The sequence below is a fragment of the Dendropsophus ebraccatus genome, chromosome 2 (genome assembly GCF_027789765.1).
Source record: "Dendropsophus ebraccatus isolate aDenEbr1 chromosome 2, aDenEbr1.pat, whole genome shotgun sequence".
Taxonomy (NCBI): Eukaryota; Metazoa; Chordata; class Amphibia; order Anura; family Hylidae; genus Dendropsophus; species Dendropsophus ebraccatus.
In genome coordinates, this window is record NC_091455.1 from 188,710,191 (window position 1) to 188,733,745 (window position 23,555).

Below are 23,555 nucleotides of genomic sequence, written 5' to 3' on the forward strand. Positions count from 1 at the left end.
CTATGATGTGCTGCATAATGGGTTTTATCAGGTCTCCATGCAAACAAGTAGAGATGAAATGAAAAGCTCGAGAAAGGTTTCATCTAAATCAGATGAAGCTGTTGTCTGAACTGTGAGCAGCCGTGCTCTGTGCTCTGCCAAATGCTAATAGCATATCTGCATTACTGTCATTCAGGTGGAGGTAGACAAAGCTGCACTAAACCATTAGGGAGAGGTTTGTATTAGGAAGTCTGCACTACAGTGATACCTCCGTGTTCGAACTCGAATTGTTCGGTATTCAAACAAAAATTTACACAGGAGGCAATCAAATGTTTTTGCAGGTGTGGATTGTGGGTTTTACCTGGTGAGTTTAGCACTGGTAAAGCTTCAAATACAGTACAGTGCTGTAGAAGACTGCTTGAGTGCATATACAGTACAGTAGTAGTACAGTCAGTGCACCACCATCTCCCATCCTGTACTGTATACGACTGCTGGAGTGCATATACAGTACAGTAGTAGTACAGTCAGTGCACCACCATCTCCCATCCTGTACTGTATAAGACTGCTGGAGTGTATATACAGTACAGTAGCAGTACAGTCAGTGCACCACCATCTCCCATCCTGTACTGTATACGACTGCTGAAGTGTATATACAGTACAGTAGCAGTACAGTCAGTGCACCACCATCTCCCATCCTGTACTGTATACGACTGCTGAATTGCATATACAGTACAGTAGTAGTACAGTCAGTGCACCACCATCTCCCATCCTGTACTGTATAAGACTGCTGGAGTGTATATACAGTACAGTAGTAGTACAGTCAGTGCACCACCATCTCCCATCCTGTACTGTATACGACTGCTGAAGTGCATATACAGTACAGTAGTAGTACAGTCAGTGCACCACCATCTCCCATCCTGTACTGTATACGACTGCTGAAGTGCATATACAGTACAGTAGTAGTACAGTCAGTGCACCATCATCTCCCATCCTGTACTGTATAAGACTGCTGGAGTGTATATACAGTACAGTAGTAGTACAGTCAGTGCACCATCATCTCCCATTCTGTACAGTACAGTATAAGACTTCTGGAGTGCATATACAGTACAGTAGTAGTACAGTCAGTGCACCATCATCTCCCATCCTGTACTGTATAAGACTGCTGGAGTGTATATACAGTACAGTAGTAGTACAGTCAGTGCACCATCATCTCCCATCCTGTACTGTATAAGACTGCTGGAGTGTATATACAGTACAGTAGTAGTACAGTCAGTGCACCATCATCTCCCATTCTGTACAGTACAGTATAAGACTGCTGGAGTGCATATACAGTACAGTAGTAGTACAGTCAGTGCACCATCATCTCCCATTCTGTACAGTACAGTATAAGACTTCTGGAGTGCATATACAGTAAAGGATGAGTGAGGTGTTGGTGACTACTGTACTATAATTGCTGGTTTTGTTGAACTTTTCTTGTTTTAAATGTCCTGTACAGTATAGTGCTGTTCTGTACTGTACTGCAGTGATTTAACTAGGCACTTTTCAATGTAATAAATTTGTACCTTAGTAAAGTATAACTTTTTTTTTTTTTTTTTTTTTTTAGAAATTAATAGTACAAGCAATTTTAAGAAACTCTGTAATAGGTTTTATTAGTCAAAAAAGCCTCTTTCTGTACTCAAGAAGCTGTTTTCCTACCTCGCCCCTCACTACTTATCTGTGCATTATCAGGCAAAGTCGTCTTCATTACAAAGGAGCAAAGTGAAGACGGGTCCATTATAACCTATAGAGGGGGAGGGGGAGGAGTGAGCAGGAAAAGCAGACATACACCCCAACCATTTGTAGACTGTACATGCACATAAAACACTGGATTCAGAGGTCAGAAAGGTCAGTGTTTATCTGGGAGCTTGGTGAGAAAAGATTCCATGATGATGTTATGTGCAGGGATGACTTTTTTCCTGTCCGTGCTCACTCATCCCCCTCGGCCCCTCCCCTCTCTATAGAGCATAATGGACACAGAAATCCTGCTTCTGAAGTGAAGATAGGGGGGGGGGGGGGGGGGGTTAGGAAAACAGCTTTTTGAGTACAGAAGGAAACTTTTGCTTAATAAAACCTATGTCTTAAAATTGCTTGTACTATTAATATTTATTAGATTCTGAAAAATAACATTTAAATGACAGTTACACTTTAATTATTGGTGGGTTCTGGAACCAATAAAACACATTTACATTATTTCCTATGGAAAGACACTGCTCATTTCTTAAACTACCTTCCTGACCAATTATGTTTGAGAACCAAAGTACCACCGTATTACATATTAATTGCTCCAATGGGAAAACCAGGATATATACAGTAGTATGTAATATTGATTTACCTCAACATTTAAAGTCTGTTAGCATTAGCTCAGTGCAGCCTCTTATAGTAACTCCTTGGGGGCTGTATTACTTGTCAAGGGAACATAGTACTTTAGCTTTTACCTGCTCTATGAAAGCATTGAGTTATATTGTGAGGCTGTGTTCATCCTGTGTTTTGATCCTTTTTTTTTTTTACAATAGAGGTCAATGGACACAAATGCATCCGTTTTTTTCATCTGTTTTTTTTCTTCAAAAAACGGAAGGAAAAAAAACGGATTGCAAAAACGCAGTGTGAACCGAGCCTTATACACATAAGATTGTTAACTTCTCCCACTACGTTGGGGGGTTAAGCCAAAATGTATTTATTGTGTGATTTAGTACAGAGTTTTGTGATCTCATACTGAGTTGTACCAGATTACAAACCTGGCACTGCCACATCAAATAAACAATATTGTAATGTCATTACTATAGGCGCACCACATCACAAAGTCTGCACTGCTACATCTAACAAACATTATTGACATGTCATGATGAGTTGGACCAGATAACAAACACTTCATTGCTACATCCCATAAACAATATTGTGATGATATAATTGGGTGTATCAGATAACAAACCCTGCACTGCTACATCTAACAAACTTTACCATGATGTTATAAGGAGTTGTACCACATGACAAAGCCTTTTCTGCTAAATCAAACCAACTTTTTTTTTATAATATATAATAAGTTGTACCAGATAAACTTTACACCTAACAAATGTATTTGTGATTTCATGAGTTGTAACAAGTAACACGCTCAGCTCTACTATGTGTAGACCATTGCTTTTGTTCTATCATAATTAATTGTACCAGAGATGGTTAGTAACCATACATTACTATCATCTACCATCATTAAGTAAAATCAATTTAAACATTATTATGTTCTTTTTTCCATATTACTATTCTCTATCAGTATATATACACTGAAGGTAAAGATGGAGTTGTGCCCGCATGGACCCTGTCACATAAACATACAGTGACTCAAACAAAAATATTTCCACATCTAAGCAATTCTATGTTTAGCAAACCTGCCACAATGTATATTATAATGCCTGCCTCTATGGAAACAAGATAAAAGTAGACAAGCGTATATACAGTACACTACAACCCACGCATAATACAATGTAAAGAGAAGCCCTGCTTGGTTAGGAATACAAGGAGTGAGATACTTTTGTAAAAATATTTTCCAAAAAAAGAAGAAAAAAACATAAACTAGAATAAGACAGGGATGACCTTGTCATGATGTGGAAATGTAACATTTGTTATCCAAGACAATGTATAAGGATTTAAATGTAGAAGTAAAGAGAAATCTGTTCACTGTGTAATGTATTAAAAACACTAAAAAGGTAGTTGTCATAACAAAATCGTAGTAAAATGACACAATAACAAAGCTGAACTTTACAAGACACACTACCTAATCACCTACATGTACCATTCATTGAAGGGCAATAGAGCCCTCTGCAGGTAGTCATGACAAACTGCAGGAACTGCACAAACTGTGGTCTGTCTATCTATCTATCTATCTATCTATCTATCTATCTATCTATCTATCTATGTATCCCATATCTATCTATCTATCTATCTATCCATCTATCTGTCTATCTCCTATCTATCTATCTATCTATCTATCTATCTATCTATCTATCTATCTATCCCATATCTATCTATCTATCTATCTATCTATCTATCTATCTATCTATCTATCTATCTCCTATCTATCTATCTATCTATCTATCTCCTATCTATATCTATCTATCTCCTATCTATATCTATCTATCTATCTATCTATCTATCTATCTACCTACCTGTCTATTGTCTACTATCTATCGCTATCTATCTATCTATCTATCTATCTATCTATCTATCTATCTATCATCTGTCCTATAAGTTCTCTAAGTCATATGTCCCTAGGGTATAAGCTACTAATGACACAGACAGTATAACCAGGATATATTGTTTATGAATCTGTTTGGTGTACAAAGCAGCCTATAATATTTGTTTAAAAGTACACAAAGCAGAAGGTTTAGTGTTTTCTAGGGGGGAAAAAAAACTTTTGCATGGTATCCTATTGCATGGTATCTGTCTAGATTCACACATGCAAAGGAGTGGATACAAAAGAGAAAGGTAAGTCTTTTCTTTAAATTTTGCACTTTGGCAATAATAATAATAATAATAATAATAGTTCCAAAAAGTAAATCAAGATCTACAGGTATGAATCCATCCAAGTTTTGTTGAGGCTAATGTGACTGGATTAACATTTTGTACAGAGCAGCAGAATATGTTGGCGCTATTATACAATGCAGCACAAATAGGTTGTATCTTGGCACAATTCACTGTGATATCACAATGTAGTTGTCAGATGAGTTGTCAGATCTCACTAAGTTGTCATGGAGCACATAAAATAAACAAATCTAATGTTGCTAAACTTTAGAATACAGATGATGATGATGATTACAATAATAAAGTAATAATATTAATAATAGTTAAGTTCTACTTGTTTACATAAACAATACACAATAAACAAATACAAACTATTGTAAAATAATACTGTAAAGCTATACAGCAAATAACCTATAAGGCTCTGTTAATAAATTTGCTTCAATATAACTGTAAAATAATAGGGTCCTATGGTTAAAATTTCTTTTTTCCAAGAAGAAGCCTTGTGCGCAGAGACATATCCCAAAGATTTACACAATCCAGATACTCACAAAAAGCAGTAGAGGAAAAGTTACAATAAGCACAGATGGTATAGTCTTCATCTTACAGAGTAGTTCAAGTTAGGAAGATTCCTGGGTGGTCATGGGTATACATTAGATCCAAAAGCATGAGGTCCTAGTCAAATATCACAATCAATAGGATATAGGAAGACAATAAGATGTTACGTCCTCAATGTGAATGGAAGAAGTCTTCTTAGGAGTGAGGATTTCCTTGCAGTGATTGGATCCTGGGCAGTCAGGGAGTAAAAGCTTCAGCAGCACCTTTACAGACCAAGTGAATAGTGTCAGCACTACCCTCTGTCCTCCACCAGAGCTGTGCATTCAAAGCTCTCATTGCACTTACTAACTCAACTTCAGCATTACAGGAGCTTCTGTATAAGAAGAAAAAAAATCCACATTACAGGCAGTAATACATTACATAGTGTAATTCCTGAGTGGGCAGGGACAGGATAAGAAGCATAGTGGCTTTCATGGTCTTACAGTATATAAGTGCAGAATTCAGCTCTAACCATAGACTCCAGCTTTATATTCCTGTCCCTTTAAATGTCAGTACAGCAGAACTATGAGCAGATTTTTTTCTCTCTCTCTTGTGCTCGCACAGGTTAGTTAGCACTCGTGGCTCCATAAACCCTCTAATGTTTCTAACACCCATTGCATTCTAAGTGAAAATATTGCAAATGATGATGATGTAGGTATTCTATATTATGAATAAGAATAACTGTAAATGTTATAATCTAATACAGGTAATTCTAGGATATAAATTTAGAAAGCAATGCCGATACTTGCCTTCCTCCTTGGTTTTCCATTGATCTAATTTGGAAATCTATAGATTCCGTCTCCTGCAACGGGTCACATTGAGGAGTGGGGGGAGAAGCGCATAGCCGCGCACTTCACCCAGCTACAGACTTGGATCATTTTATGTCGATGCTTCCTCAAGATTTCCTCAAGATGTGTTCAAGACATTTGGACTTTAGTTAGGCGGTATGAGATATGGGGGGACCACTTTGGTACTAGATCCTCTGCCTCTTCTGTTTCTTCTGGGGTGCTGCTATACCACAGCTCCCCTTGTATTGCTTGTTGCCAAAAGGCTCTTTTATACAATGTCTCCATCCTACTGTGGCCACTATCAATGTCCCAATAGGGACAGTGCTTGGAACTAGAAAAGAATAAGGTATTAAGCCATAAAGAGCAAAAAAAATGTATCTTTATAAAATAGGATTTATGATCCTATTCCAGGATAGCTCTTGGCACACGCAGACAGATAAAAGTGGTACCCTGGGACGTCTTCTTGTCCTTTAGTGGGAAGAAAGGAAATGCAAAATAGCTCTCACACCTCTTGAGCAAAGATGTCTCTTCAAGTCAAGTCTCGCTCAGTCAAAGAGCAACACCATGCTCTGCACTGATGAGGGGCAAAAACCCTGAAATAGCTATCTGTAGATAGCTGGAGAGATTGTTTGGCTTGGTATAAAATCCCCAGTCAATGTTCTAAGGCTCCTTGACTGAGCGAGACTTGACTTGAAGGGACATCTCTTTGCTCAAGAGGTGTGAGAGCTATTTTGCATATCCTTTCTTCCCACTAAAGGACAAGAAGACGTCCCAGGGTACCACTTTTATCTGTCTGCGTGTGCCAAGAGCTATCCTGGAATAGGATCATAAATCCCATTTTATGGCTTAATACCTTATTCTTTTCTAGTTCCAAGCACTGTCCCAAGGACAAGAAGACGTCCCAGGGAACCACTTTTATCTGCCTGCGTGTCTTCCTAGAATTCTCAGTGGAGCAGCAATGGTCTGTAAGTCTCCACACGTCTTTATGACGAGCTCTCCTTAAGGAGAGTCACTACCCCTTTGACCCAGGTCGATAGACCTCTCACTAGCCAGCCAACACCCTGCTCTGCACTGATGAGGGGCAAAACCCCGAAATAGCTGTCTGCAGATGGGAAATATTTCTTTTTGTAGAGATTGTTTGGCTTGGCATAAAATCCCCAGTCAATGTTCTAAGGCTCCTTGACTGAGTAAGACTTTACTTGAAGGGACATCTCTTTGCTCAAGAGGTGTGAGAGCTATGAGGTGCTTAATTGTATTTGTGGTTATTTCATGTTCTTTACCTTTATTTTAAGTGATGGACATGGTTATCTTCAGATTCTCCATGCCAAGTCATCACGGTGATGTCCTTTCTGTACCTAGGATTTGCTGAACATGCTTGTTGCCCCCACCCCCCACTACTGCCCACTCTTTTTGATTACAGGGTCTCAGCTGCTCCCTGCTTTCTGGTCCCTGTCCCAACACACAGATAATGGCTTCTCTGTCAAAGCTCACCTTCAGCTCATTCTTTGTTCAGTCCATGGCAGCAGGTGGTTGGCGGCATCCACTCTCCGATTGGGATTGGGATTGCTGGCTCTACAGTGTGCTTCCAATCTTCTACTATGTTCCATGGTGCTGTTTGACCATTTTTTTATGTCATCAGACATGTCAAAAGTTACCAATTGCACCAGGTCTCAGTCCTGAGACCCACCAAGACCCATAGATACAGTTTGGGGGAGTGCGGGGCAGGGCTAGTGTCAGACTGGGCCGGAGGTCCCTCCGGTGGGCCCCCAGCTTTAGAAGCTGCACAAACACTGACTGAGGTCAAGGGGTCCAGTCCAGGCTATTGTTACCCGATTACTCTTTTGGATTCCCTTTTTTGTACCTTGCTGCCCATTAGGTTTTGACCCAGCTCATTCACTATCCTTAACTTTAAGTTTGTCTTGTCTCCATCTTGTGTTTCACTTATCGCAAGTCACAGAGAGGAGCAAACGAGCGTTGTCAGTGCTCGCCTGCTCCTCTTTCCCTGCTCACTGCTGCCACTATTACATGCGTCGACAGTGAGCGGGTGAGTACAGGGGGCCGCGGGGAGCTTCAGGGGGGCTGCCCGGGTAATCAGTAGATCGTACGGGCAGCCCATAGCAGATAGCAGGGTTTTTTTTGCAAAAAAACAAAAACAAAAAAAAAACACTTGAAGCACTAAATAACATAAGTCACAAAAATTGTGCACGAAGGAGAGCTCAGAGAACACATCTGTTTCTTAAGGCCCTATTCCACGGAACGATTATCGTTCGTATTCGGCCGATATCGGCCGCTACGGACAATAATCGTCCGGTGGAATAGAGTGCAATGATCAGCCGATATCGTTCATGTCGGATGATCGTTGCAGTCGCTTGTTTTTCAACATGTTGAAAAACAAGCGACTGATATAGCAGCGATCTGCTGCCGTCGCTCCGTTGAATAGGAGCATCGGCAGCAGACGCTGCTATATCCTATGGGCTGCCCGGACGATCAGCGATCCCCCGGGCAGCCCCCCCGCAGATCCCCGCCGCCCCCTCCCGCACTCACCCGCTCGCTGCCGCCGCGTTGAATAGCGGCGGCAGCGAGCGGGGAACGAGGAACAAGTGAGCGCTGCTCCTCTAAACGACCTGTGGAATAGGGGCATTAGGCATGCCTGCTTTACTACAATTCTTATCCAGCCTGTGAAAATAAATGAATTGTGTTAATTATTGTTTGTCTACTTAAGTCCTTAGATAACAAATGTTGAAAAGATTTTCTTCTTCGGGGGTAATAAAACCTTGTTTTGTGTAACATCACATGTAGAGAACAGGTTTTTGTGAGATAAGAGTTTAGGCAGTAAAGTAAAGCAATACCAGCGATCGTACATGGAGAAGTAAAGGTTTCTTTTAGGTCAGACCCAGGGATTAGTCAGACGGCGGGAAGAACATTCTAGTAAGTACATAATCAAGCTGTGTTCTGGAGGGAATGTAGGAGAGAAACAAGCAAGAGAGGGGGATGAAGAAAATGCTTTCGTATATGTTCATAGATAATCAGCAAACCAGGGATTAGCCATTTTTATTAGAATCCACAGGTGATGACACCGGCTCCTACAGAAAAACAGATGAGGGGGTTTATAATGAATAAAAAATAATCTGCCGATGTAACAATACCAAAAGAGTAAATTTTAGAAAAGTTCTGTGATGCAATAATGTGGAGCTTGTGTGTCCAGGGAAATGGAGTAAGGTCTCATTCACATGTCCAGTGCTTTTCACGGAGCTTGATTTTGTACGCTCCATGAAAAATAGACTTGGTGAAAGGAGCAGGGGAGAGACAGGAGCTGGAACAAGAGCAGGGTAGAGACAGGAGCGGGGGAGACGTGAGTGGTGACAGGAGATGGGGAGAGATGGGAGCGGTGACAGGAGATGGGGTTAAAGGAGCGGGGGAGATGGGAGTGGGTGAAAGGAGTGGGGGAGAGACAGGAGCTTGTGACAGGAGCAGGGGAAACGTGAGCGGTGACAGGAGCGGGGGGGAGAGAAGGGAGCGATGACAGGAGCTGGGAAGACGGGAGTGGGTGAAAGGAGGGGGGGAGAGACAGGAGCTTGTGACAGGAGCTGGGGAGACAGATCGGTGACAGGAGCTGGGGTTAAAGAAGCTGATGAAAGAAGCAGGGGAGAGACAGGAGCGGGGGAGACGGTAGCAGTGACAGGAGCGGGGAAGAGAAGGGAGCGGTGACAGGAGCCGTCCTATTTTTTTTGTGGCAAGGATCACGGCACGGATGGCGTAAATGCACACTTAGGATTTAATGGGACCTAAAATTTTACATTACAGTTTTTGCTCCCCCCACCAAGTTTTACTATATGGTTGATGTTCACTGAATGGTAATCACACCCCCTGATTCTACCCATCTTACCCCATTATAAAGTTATGGCCTATTGTGAAAAGTCATGGCCTACAGTGAAAATATCAGATAAGCTACCATGTGTGTACATGAGGAGTAGCACTATATCTGGCCTTCACAAATCCAATACGGTGGGGGAATATTTATTTGATGCACTTCTGATTTTACAGGTTTTTCCTCCTGCAATTTATAAAGCATCGCTGATACTCATCTTACTTCTTGGGTCGCCACTTGATCTGACAGGTCAGAATGAGGAGTGGGGAGTGAGGCACATAGACAGCTACAAGACTTTTATGATGATATGTTGATATATCCTCAAGTTCAGGACTTACTGGAAATACAGTGGGAAAAATGAGTATTTGATACAATAGAAAAACAGAACTTAAAGGGGTTCTAACTATGCTGTCGGCGCTGCTGGGAAAGTGTTAGTGATATATACTTATCTGTCCCATTCCGCTACCACTGCCGGGTGCTGGGCCCCCAGTTCTCCACCGCTGTCAATGGTTTCAAAACACCCAGTAATGCACCATGCCCATTGGAAATGAAAGCCCAGCATAGGCTCTAAACTAAACCATTGTTTGCAATTATAGAGGTCAGACGTTTCCTGTAGTTCTTGACCAGATTGAAACGCACTGGAGCATTATTTCTTTCCCATTCCTCCATATAGATCTTCTCCAGATCTTTCAGGTTTCGGGGCTGTCGCTGGGCATCCTTAAGTTTCAGCTCCCTCCAAAGATTTTCTATTGGGTTCACATCTGGCTAGGCCACTTCAGGATCTTAAAATGCTTCTTATGGAGCCACTCCTTAGCCATGACCCATCTCTAATGCTCTTACTTCACAGTTAGGACTGTTTACGGCGAGTTGAATTGCAAAGTTCTATTTTGGTCTCATCTGACTAAGTGAGCTTCTCCCATGCCTCCGATGGATTATCCAGATGGTCATTGGCAATCTTCAAACAGGCATGGACAAGAAGGCGGACCTTGCGTGCCCTTCAGGATTTTATCTATGATCTATGATGGTGCAGTGTGTTACTATTGGTAATCTTTGAGACTGTGGTCCCAGCTTTCTTCAGGTGATAGAACAGGTCCTCCTGTGTAGTTCTGGCATGATTCCTGATCTTTTTTAGAACCATTCTTACCCTACGAGGCAAGCTCTTGCCTGGAGCCCCAGACTGAGGAAGATGGACAGTCATCCTGTGTTTCTTCCATGTTTTAATAATTGTGCCAACAATTGTTGCCTTCTCGCCAAGCTGCTTGCCTATATTTCTGTCCCTTGTGTCTTTAGACAGCTCTGTGGTCGTGGCCATGGTGGAGAGGTTGAAGTGTGATGGATTCAGTGTGTGGACAGATGATTTTTATACAGTTAAACAGGTGCAATTAATACAGGTAATAAGTGCAGAGTACTGTAGGAGTAGCTTCTTAAAGGGATTGTGTCATCAGAGGTTGACCTATTGTTTGCATCAGTAACCCATTCTCCTCCATGCTGTGCAGCCTGTGCAGTGAATTTTCACCATCACTATGTCATGGGATAGCATTGAGAAGTATGTGCTTTGATTGGCCAAAAAAGTGTAGAACAGAAGTTTGAGTACTGCTGGCAAACGGTCCAAGTTTGGTTCTGACTACAGAAATGGAGAGAATGAGAAATAGCTAAGCACCATGGAGGTGACCTTCAGTAACAGCAGTAAGCATCCAAAAATCACCTTTTACCAATGAAGAGTTAAACCAACAAAATTGTGCAGGTTTCGAAATATCTTTTCAAATGATAGGTACACGTTAATTCACCTTAAACTCTTTAAAGGGCATCTACTATTACAGCTGCTCTAAAAGCATTTAAAAGCTATCTATAAAAAGGTTAAATCGGTGTTCACAAAATGTTCTCCTTTTACAGCCACCTCTTTGGGGGCCGTGTACTGTTACCTCCTACATATATATATATATATATATATATATATATATATATATATATATATATCTTATGTAAATGGTATCTAGTACATCCCTAGCCCGGGGATAGAGCAAAAGTATGAAATGGGGGTTAATTCCGACTTTTGTGCCCCCTGGGGACCTCTAGATCGCCACCTCATCTCCTTTGTTATGAATGGAGCTGTGGGTGGGTGTGTGACACACATTTATTTTCTATGAAGCCATCGGAAAAGCTTCAAGACATATAACTTACTAATATAGTTTTATCACTAATAGTACTGGCCTATGTGCATTGTCAGCAATTTCCCAGATTCACCTCAAGGAGGGACTGTGGTAAACACCGGGATTGAACCTATTCATGCTAGGATGTAGTGTTGGTTTCTACCTACACAAGTTTACTAAGGTATTGTACAAGTCAGTAGTTAAGCTAAGCGCAAAGGCCGAGTCTTTACTGCCAACGCGGTAGGTTCCTAAGGGGTACTCCTGACAGCTAGCTCTCCCACTAGGTGGACTTGTAATCCCTGACCGAGTGTCACTCGGTGCCTGCAAGATAGCTGAGGTGGATTTTTATAACCTTTGATACAGGACTCTATTTTAGTACCTCACGCCTAAATATGTCTCCAGGTCTGTAGCCTGAAGATTTTCCAAAACCACAGTTACTACAAGTCATTTTTGGTGATTTTAGGAAAGGAAATGACAGGTAAGCAATGCTATATGCTTGATGTTTACAGTGTACCCCTTTAATAAAAAAGAAAAGGTTTAAAAAATAGTATATTGATCTCCAGTTTAGGGGGTACACAACATGGCATTTACTAGTTTAACCTTTTATGGATAATTTTATTATCGCTGCCAATCTGCTTATATCCACTTCTTCCTAAATAGGTGCATTTTATTTAGAATAATGGAATGGAATTTTTCTAGCAAAACTAGTCAGCATCTAAGAAAATTCAGTTTAGTCGTCATTCCTACCTTACTCAACCACATGTTATTAGTAGTATATACAGGCTAAGGGTTTTGTGTATGAGCATTTTATTTCCGTGAGTTGGATTTCTGTGACTATGTCCAAGTTATAACGCACTTACCGCAACCGTGTGATTTAATAATGGAATGTGACCTCGCTAAAAATAACAAATTCCTAATAAACCCTTTCACCTCTCAGGGAATCTCCCACACTTAGTCACACCTTCTGCTGCATTTCTGTCTGCTTTCTGACATAGCAAATGGAATGTGCACTGTTCACAGCTTGTAGATATTTCCCTGTATTTATTAATAGTAGCACGCCACCTGGATCCATACTATTACACTTAAACCCTAAATGATCAAGGCCCAGTTCACTCTGGGTTTTTGCTGTCTGTTTAACGAATCCATTTTTAAATGGTTACTTTTAGGCTGGGTTCACACACTGTATACTTCAGGCAGTATTTGGTCCTCAAGTCAGGTCCTCATAGCAACCAAAACCAGGAGTGGATTGAAAACACAGAAAGGCTCTGTTCACACAATGTTGAAATTGAGTGGATGGCCGTCATATAACGGTAAATAACTGCCATTATTTCAATATAACAGCCGTTGTTTTAAAATAACAGCAAAAATTTGCCATTAAATGACGGCCATCCACTCAATTACAACATTATGTGAACATAGCCTTTCTGTGTTTTCAATCCACTCCTGGTTTTGGTTGCTATACAGCCTCACAAATACAGCCTCAAATATACGTAGTGTGAACCCAGCCTCTACGTGCACAAAAACATAGGCAACCACGATTTTGTCTACACTAAAAAAAAGAACAAATATAGCATGTTTTAATCTTTTTTTTTTTTTTTTATAATGGAAGTAAATGGAAAATGGGTCAAAAACAGCAAACTGCAAGTGTCATATAGCATTTTAGTTTTTTGTTAAAAATGTTTTAGAAAAAATAAGGTTTGATCAAACAGATGTACCAAATCAAAGCTTAATGTGCATGCAGCTCTGCCGCTGAAAGTCTTCTACTTCTCGTTATGGCACAGTTGTGTTTTAGCGCTGCCAGTTTGTGCCGTGACGTCAGCTGCAGTGGGTGTTTCTTGGTGGATTTTAGATTTTTTTTATTTAAACTATAAAAAAGGGGGGGCTGTGAATAAAATTGTTAATACATGGATTTAAAAAAATATATATTTTACATAAAAAATTTTTTAGGCCCTCCAGGAGACTTAATTATGTAATCCCTTGATGGTTTGTACTGTTCACTGCAATATATACGCATTGCAGTAAACTGTCATTTCAGCAATTTACTGTTATTGACGATTGAACACCAGAAGTTGCTGTGGCACTGCATCTGACCATCTAGGTCAGGGGTCCCCAAACTTTTTACATCATGTAAAAGCTGGGATCTTTGGAAGCAGCCTCTGCCTTTCCTCTGTGCGGGTCTCTGTTTGCAGGTGCTGGGGCAGCAGGGAAGATCAGAGTAACCAGGAGTATACGCTGAGCCCTGTAATGGGCACCTGTGGTTTCTCTCTTGTGTTCCTTCCTGCTGGGGGGGAAGGGCTGCTAGAGAGGTCAGCTGCTATTCCCATGTGGTCGCTTTAGGGTTAACTTCTGTCAGCTTTGCTGCTGCTGTACCTGGAAGGATTAATGAATCCCAGCACTGGATCTTCTTGCGGTATGTCTGCAGTGCGGTCAGCTGTAGTTGGTAGTAGGGATGGTCCGAACCCGCCGAGGTTCGGGTTCGGATGAACCCAAACGCTCGGCATCAGATTCCCGCTGTCTGCCCGCTCCGTGCAGCGGGCAGATACAACGGGAGGACCGCCTGGAAAACTGGGATACAGCCTATGGCTATGGCTGTATCCCAGTTTTCCAGGCGGTCCTCCCGCTGGATCCGCCTGCTGCACGGAGCGGGCAGACAGTTGGAATCATTACCGAGGGTGCTCATTATAATCCGCCTATGGGGAGGATACCTGCTGTCGGCGCTGGAGCAGTATCAATTCGCTCCTCTCACTGACCACCAATGAAAGAGGTGCCCATTCTGGAAGTGCGGCGGGGGCCGGATAAAAAAGCATCAGGGGGCCACATGCGGGCCATAGTTTGGGAACCCCTGATCTAGGTGGTTAAACAATATTCCAGCTAGCACCAAAGCCTGTTAGGGACTGCGGCTAAAAAAGCTGACCGCTACCCAGTATGAAGAGGTCATGGGGCATTAAGAAGTATTAAAGGGGTGGTCTGGTGCACCAAAGTTACTAATGTATTCTATTTATGGCTATGCCACTTTTGGTCCCTATATTTCAAAATATATTTACCACTGGAAGTCACCCTTCTTCCTCCTTCAGTCTTGACGGTCGACCCTGGTTCTCTTGGACCCCCGTCATCTTGTGTCAATGCCTCATTGACTTACGCCCCACAGGGGGAGGCCTATTCTAGACCCGGCTTAATACACCAAACCCCTCTCTGACACGCCTCAATGACGACACGCCCCTGCCCTGCTATTGGCCGAGACATAGGGACTGGGCAGATAGGAAGGGTGGAGCTAGCCAGAAGCTGGGTGGATTTAGGAGCAAGCTGGGTGGGTATGGTGGGCCTGGATTACAGATATAAGATGAGATGCGAGAGTTGGATGTGCAGGGAGAAATGGGAGAAGACCCAAAATAGTGAGAATACAGTGGATGCGGAAGCCACCAAACACTGCACTATAACGGTCTGTAAATACAGAGTTCTGTGATAATTTTGCATTTTTTTTGTAAATGCCGGAAACCCCCTTTAAGTTAATTTAAACATTGGGTCAATTTATCATGTAAATATTCAGGGACATATAGTTCATAGGCAGCAATTGGAGACAGATGAAAAAAACTAGACAATGTTTTTAGCCTACAACATATGGGATTAATATGAGCAGATGAAAGAATTCTGTATGAGATTGAACAGGTCATGTTTATAACATGTGCGTGTGTATATTAGAAAAAGCTACAGGAATATGTTAGTAGCCAACAGCACTGATGATTTTTCATCTGATTCACCCAATAATGGTCATTGCTGCTGATAATAGTCCTGTCCACCATGCCAAATTGATCATTTCAAGCAACTGGAAATCTTTTCCATCTGTTACAAGACATTTTTCTAGACATTCCACAGACGACAATTCCTAAATTATTGTTGGAGTATTAATACATTTTTGCCATAAAGGACAATTTAAAATAATAATGAGAAAGGCAGCTGCTTCATGGCTTCTGTACTTTACATAGGTCACCACATTGGCCCAGATTTATTATTCTGCCTGGTAAATTCCAACATATTGTTATATGATGGAGCTTGTATAGGTCCTTTACGGTTTGTACTGTTTCAAACTGAGCCTTAAAGTGTACCTGTTGTTTCAAAAAACCTTTGACGTGTCAAAAAGTTTTGATTTGGTCCGGGTCTGATGGTGAGAATGAGTGGGGAGAGAACCATGTTGCAGCGTGGCCCACTCCCCGGTACAGATTTGAACACTCAGACCTAGACTGCTCAAAACGTTTGACATGTCTCTGACATGTGAAAAGTTTTTTTTAAACAAGTGACACTTTAAAGCGAATGTACCATCAGGTATATCATTGCACTTTTTTTTTTTTTTTACCTTGATCTATCTGCGCCGGCGCGGGGTGCCGGTGACCTATACACACAATAGAAATTATACAAAATGGAAACTCAGGACACAGGCGTATTATATTAAGACAACAACCTGGAGATAATAAGTGCAGAGATGGAAATTCTCTTTGTAGGTGCTGAAATAATTCTATTCTTTCTGCTACTTGAGTCTAAAGGTGTTAGGGCCATGGCGGCGTCCCGTGCTCCGGACCATCGCCGCACCCTCTCTCCCACTTCTGCAGCAGCCCGTGTCCATATGCTAGGACACGGCGCTGCTGTTGCTTCGGCCCCGGGGGGCGCCTCACCTCACCACGCTCCTGTCCGTCGCTGTGTCTCAGATTTAAAGGGGCAGTGCGCTCCTAATTGGCTTCTATGTCAATCACTCCCCTATAAGTTCCAGCCCTGCCCCCTTCCAGGTGTTGGAGCCTCTACATGCTTCCCATAGCGTTTGGCCCAGCTCCCTGTTGTTCCTGATTCCTGTCAGCTACCTGGTCCCTAGTCCTTGTTCCTGATTCCTGTCCGCTACCTGGTCCCTAGTCCTCGTTCCTGGTTCCTGCTCCTCTGTTACACTCTTGCTCCTGTGTTCAGCCTGTCACCTGCGGTTACGCCTACAGACCTCTGCCAGCACTATCTCCTGCCTACTGCTCCTGCCACGCCTCGCCTGCCATCACTAGCAACCAAGCCAGGGGTAGCGACCTGGGGGTCGCCTGCCGTAGCAAGTCCATCCCGCCTTGCGGCGGGCTCTGGTGAAAACCAGCGGCCCCTTAGACTCCGCTCCCTGGTGAGGTTAGTGCCATCGCTAGTGACGGTCCAGTGGATCCACTACTCCAGGCGTTACAAAAGGTAAAATGGCACCCCTTTCTTTCAAGTGTGAAAGAAAAACACTTGCAGCATGCTGTTTTTGCCTTGGACCTGTAGCCAACCCCCTTAAAAATGAGCTGTTACTGTCCTTAAAGGGATACTCCAGCCATTAAAATTTTTTGATATGGTACTGGGGCTAAATAGAAAATAATAGACATCCTATTATTACCTAACCATGCTCTCTCGGTGTCCTCCTGTGGTATCGTCCGATCCCCTACTTAACAGTCTGACCACTCGTCTTAGCAATTATAGCCAATCACTGACTGAAGCGGGACAGTGCCATGGAAAGTAATTAGTTGAGTGGTAGCCCACCTCCAGGTCTTCATGCTGGGCCAGTGCTCGGCAATAGACTGGGCTGGTACAGCGATGCCGGTGGCAAGGCCCTGTTTTTTTAACCAACACCTGGTTCCCACACATGTTCTGTTAATGTAAAAAACCCAAAGCGATGTACCTGGTGGTACATTTGCTTTAACTTTTAAAATTCCAGGTAGTCTACTTGACTAAAAGCTTGTTCCAAGTTGTTTATTTAATTTTTTAAAATACACACAGGCACACTCTTACACACATTCCCACATTTTTCTTTACCCATTGGCACATATTTACACACGTACTGTACTTCTGAACACAGAAACATGCTTTTGCATATTTACACATGCAGATGTCTTTTGCACTAGTATACTATTTATTACACTACCTATACACAGTATATTACTTACCTGCTTCACATTGTGTGCCTCTTAAGTCTTGCCTGACTTTCCTCAACTGAAGCAACCCAGTAAAATTGACAGCAGTAGACCTCTAAAAAACAGGAAACTTGCTACTTCTTATCTCTTAAGATATTTAAGGAAGCCCCTTTAAGTTTTACAGCATTACTTATGTTAGGTGAGTGTTGGGCAAGGGGTGGCATAGGGAGAGAGAAAAGGTCACCGGGTCATCTACATGCAGAGCGGGAGTAGAACACTCAGGCCCCCTGATGTCTGGTAATCAGCTCAGCCAGTGAGGGTCTGTGCTGTTAGATACTGCTCTCTGCATGGGCTATTATCAGAAGTGAGATTTTCCAGTAGATTTTTGGGCCCACTGGGAGCCCGGGCCCCATAGCAGCTGCCTTGTCTGCCTACATGATAGCTACGCCACTAAATACAATGATAAACTTCGCTCCCAGACTCTGCATAGCAGTGCATGTATAGCTCCTTCAAAATTAAGTTGACTTCTTAAGTATTTAAGTATAGGAGGATTTTTCCCCTGAAGAAAAATATCTCAGTACATGTGGAGTCCAAGGAAGCATGTCAATTTTTTTTCTAGAAATAATACATCTGTATATGGCATCCAACAGAGGACTTGCAGCTCCGTACTAGGAAGACATTTGGTCCCTGTGCACTTCCATGTAAGCTCTTTGCGCAGGTGTCTAGCCTGTGCACCAGCCCTAAGTGGCTGTAAGTGCTGCCTCTGCCATTAACTCTAAGCAGTTACATAGAAGGAAGCTAATAGTATGCAAGATGAAATATTGTGTAATTTGCATATCGTGTAATTCACATATAGGTACAATGGATCATGAATTAAAGTTTATTAGTAAAACATTTAAGTAAATGTTTTTCTGTAAAAAAAAAAAAAAAAAGTGACAGGTTCCTTTTTAGTTCATAGTATAGTCTAATAGACTGACTTTATTTCTGTATGGATAAATTCACCCTTTATTATATATACTATATGAATGTAATGGCGCTGTAAAAAAACACGTCCAGAATGTAACCGAAAGGTCTGTATAAACCCAGAAAGCTGTCAGGAAGTTATAATTTCCAGTTGTCATGGAAACGCCAGATTTTATAACAGGTATTGAGAATTCTTGCATATCGTCGAGAAGAGGTTAACCAGGTGAACATTGTAGCACAGGATTATTATTGATGGGAATATATTTGCTTTTCGGCTACAGTTAAAGTAATAATATATGTATAAAACAATCTTTTCATTCAATACATAAACCTGTAAAACAATCATTTAATATCCCGGTAGTGATGAACTGTAACTAGAATCTGCAGGGGATCTGGCTTCCCCTGAACTGTAGGTTATATATCTACCGTCACTGTGATCAGCTGCATTCTCGGACAGAAACTTTACATAAAGTACAGATCAATGTTTTCTCAATGAACGATTTGACTGAACATTTTTATATGTGTTGGTATAACAATCTTGTACATGTAGGTGGCACTTTGTTACAGATAAACGTATCTCATGCCCGGATAGCTCTTTTATGTGGATAGGGATGGGATAAAAATAAAAATGAAAGTCTGTCTGTCTTTCTGTCTGTCTGTCCGTCTGTTCCCTATAGACTTCCAAACGCCTGAACCGTTTGACCCCAAATTTGGCACACAGATACATAGGGTGCCCGGGAAGGTTAGAGCAAAGGTCCCGTCCCCGCTAGATGTACAGGAGAGGAGGGGTAAGAGCGCCCCATAGAGATGAATGGGAGAATCTCCACACTGCACACACAGGTGATATAATTAGTGCTGAAGCTGACCAGCAGAAACGGCAGTCTAAAGCCTTAGCAACCAATAGGATTACTACTTTCATTTTCAAAGGGAGCTGGAATCTGATTGGTTGCTAGGGCCAGCTGCCTCAGAACATCCACAGAAATAAATACAGTAAGGGTGCCTGCACACCTACCGAATCCGCAGCGGTTTTCACGCTGCGAATTCACAGCGAAATCCACTGCGGATCCAATGTCATTCAACCGAATGACACTATATACTCGCAGGGGGATTGACATTCCGCTGCGAGTATGTAAAATAACCCCCTCGGTGGCCAGAGCGTAACTTACACTGACAGAGGCACCCATCATCCCGCCCGCACAGACCGCTGTTAGATCGTGCAGGCTTCCCTCCAGTGTGCTAAGCGCTGTGCTGCTGCTGCCAGGCACGGCTCTCTCCTCACGGCTCTGGACGCTGCACACACCGCTCCGGCTTGCTTCGGGGGGGGGGGGACGTCCAGAGCCGTGAGGAGAGAGCCGTGCCTGGCAGCAGCAGCACAGCGCTGAACACACTGGAGGGGAGCCTGCACGATCTAACAGCGGTCTGTGCGGGAGGGATGATGTGTGCCTCTGTCAGTGTAAGTTACGCTCCGGCCGCCGAGGTCAATCCCACTGCGAGTATGTAGTGTCTTAGGGTTGAATGACATTGGATCCGCAGTTGATTTCACTACTGGATCCGGTAGGTGTGAAGGCACCCTAACAGTGTACAGTATATATACAGTGTATACAGTAAGGGGCTTACCTGCTGGGTGGTGGTGTTGGGAAATGTATACAGTAAGGGGTTGTTAGAGAATGTATACAGCATGGGGGCTACCTGGGGGGGGGGGGGGTTTATACAGCATGGGGCTACTTGAAGGGGGAGGTGTATACAGCATGGGGGCTACCTGAAGGGGGCAGTGTATACAGCATGGGGGCTACCTGCAGGGGGGAGTGTATACAGCATGGGCGCTACCTGCAGAGGGGAGTGTATACAGCATGGGGGCTATCTGCAGGGGGGAGTTTGTACAGCATGGAGGCTACCTGAAGGGGGGAGTGTATACAGTATGGGTGCTATCTGCAATGGGGGCAGTGTATACAGTATGGGGGATACCTGCAGGGGGGAGTGTATACAGTACGGGGGATACCTGCAGGGGGGAGTGTTTACAGTATGGGGGCAACTTGCAAGAAGGGGGGAAGTGTATACAGTATGGGGGCTACCTGCAAGGGGGGGTGTATACAGTATGGGGGCTACCTGCGGGGGTGGAGTGTATAGAGTATAAGGACTACCTGCAAGGGGGGGTGTATTGAGTATAGGGCCACCTGCAAGTGGGGGAATGTATAGAGTATGGGGGCCACCTACAGGGGTGGGGGTGTATACAGTATGGGGGCTACCTTCGGGGGGAGTGTATACAACATGGGGGCTACCTACAGGGAGGGAGTGTATACAGTATAGGAGTACCTGCAAGGGGGAGTGTATACAGTACCGGAGCTACCTGCAGGGGGGGGGGAGTGTTTACAGTATTAGAAACTTTGAAACCTCTTCTGTGTTGTCCTCACCAAGGATGAAAGGTAGTGCCGAAGAGGGCCAGATTATGATGGTGCAGGATTGTGTATGCACTTATTATTATAAGCTGCAGGTTTTCTGCACACACACCTTACTTATGGTCTGCAGTCGGTGTGGGGGGGGGGACCCCAAACCACACATATACAGGACCTCCACCAACTATATACTACAGGTATACAGGACCTCTACTAAGACTTTCAATGTTGTATATAACCAGGCTCAGCATAACACTACCAATGTTGTATATAACACTGCCAATGTTGTATATAACCAGGCTGTATATAACACTGCCAATATTGTATATAACCAGGCTCAGCATAACACTACCAATGTTGTATATAACACTGCCAATGTTGTATATAACCAGGCTGTATATAACACTGCCAATGTTGTATATAACCAGGCTCAGTATAACACTGTTAATGTTGTATACTAGGCTGTATACTGTATAACACTGCCAATGTTGCATATAACCAGGCTGTCTATTACACGGACAATGTTGCATATAACCAGGCTGTATATAACACTGACAATGTTGTATATAACCAGGCTCTGTATATAAAACTGACAATGTTGTATAAAACCAGGCTCTGTATACAGTCTGATCACATGATGACATCTCAGTTTGGCTATTAGGTATTTAGGATGTTTAAAATTTTTAGTTTATTTCTAACCTACAATTTACATAAACAGTGCAGAACTGTTGGGGTATTTAGTGTATGTAGGGGTATATAAGGCTCCTGGCGATTTCCCTGTAAACAAAAAAACACAAGGGCATAGATTTGCCTCCTGGGCGACCTTGGAACAAATCTAATTAACACACTGACACTTTATACCCGGGCAATGCCGGGTACATTTTCTAGTATACTCATATTTACTCACCTTCCCTAATCCCTTACAGCTGCTTCACCAATGCTACCAGTTACCAGTTATTACGGCTACATCCTGGTTACTGATGATGCATCATACTGCAGGAACTCCCCTGTTCAACCAGTCATTGACTGAAGGGGACACAGTTGCGTCCGGAAAGGGCTGAACTGAGGGTTCCTGTGGGGATGGCGCATCATCAGCAACCAGGAAGTAGCCAAGAAGACCAGGCACTTGGAGCATTGGTATGGTGGCTGAAGGGGATCAGGGTAGGTAGGTATAGGTTTTTTTATTTTTACCCCATCCCCAGCCACATATACCTTTTTATGTCTAGCTAACCCTATTAATCATTAAAAAAGATATAAAAAGTATTCAACCCTTTATTTCACGTTTCATCTTCTCTTCTGAGGTATCCCTATCTGGTCTGTGTTACTTTGTACCAGAATACAACTGCTTGCTATTTTCAAACATTTTTTTGGCAACTTGTTCTTTTTATTGGACCCTAACATCAGTGGTTCCAACCCAGACTGTTTCAGACAAAATTATGGTCTTGTAAGCTATCCTTCTCTACTGGTTCCACTAGGGCTCTCTAAGGCACCACCTCTAATTCTCCATCTGAAAACTGGAGATTGTCTGATCTATTTAGACTTCACTTTCATGGACCCCATTTTACCATCACCAATGGGCAAGCAACTTTCAGGGCTTTCCATTGGCTTAACTAGGCCATATGTATAGGCCCAATTTTCTAGACTACTCTTTAGGTCTACAGAGAAACAGATCACTGATCTCAGGGAGACCAGCCAAACGATAACACTGCCAGCTGCTAGTGAAAGCGCTCAATGCAGTGAAATCCTAGGTGCATTGCCCCTTGGGAAACATGAATATGCAAAAGAAGAGCGCGTGGAGCCTCATTACAGAGCCTCGAAACACAGGACCAACCAGATATCCCTCCGGGAAGGACCCAGCCAAGTGGGGGCTCCTGTAGGGAAACCACCAAAACCACCATATTAAGTTGCCCTAAAAGTCAATGTAATGACAAGGGAAAAACCAAGGCCATGTATCCATCCACATACAGCTGTTTCGAGGTGTTGCCCCCTCATCAGCGTGGAGCAGGATTTTGGCTAGGTGGGAGCAATGTCTAGTAGAGCCATAAGAGAAACAGATCGCTGATCTCAGGTAGACCAGCCAAATGATAACACCATCGGCTGCTAGTGAAATCGCTTAATGCACCTAGGATTTCACTGCATTGATCGCTTTCACTAGCAGCCGGCAGTGTTATTGTTTGGGTGGTCTCCCAAAGATCAGCAACAGAGGCTCCACTGGCTCTTCTTTTGCATATTCACTTTAGGTCTGTAGTCATTTTCACTATAGCTATCCATCATCCCACCAAGTCTAGGGATTGCCCCTAAGCTCTCAAGATGGACCTAACTACTGTCTCCACCAGGTTTGATCCCTCTTTAAAGGCTGAGGG

General features: G+C 42.9%; 1 protein-coding gene and 1 long non-coding RNA gene across 2 annotated transcripts in view; one reads left to right on the plus strand and one right to left on the minus strand.

Annotated features, from left to right (window-relative positions):
- VIPR2 (vasoactive intestinal peptide receptor 2) overlaps positions 1–5,442 on the minus strand; it is a 68,445-nt gene extending 63,003 nt beyond the window's left edge. The window contains exon 1 of the mRNA XM_069958909.1: positions 5,079–5,442. Within this exon, the coding sequence (XP_069815010.1) occupies positions 5,079–5,129 (51 nt within the window). The 5' untranslated portion in view covers positions 5,130–5,442. The remainder of the gene's footprint in view (positions 1–5,078) is intronic.
- Positions 1–23,555, plus strand: part of LOC138783780 (uncharacterized) — a 38,165-nt gene that overhangs the window by 8,258 nt on the left and 6,352 nt on the right. The window lies entirely within an intron of this gene.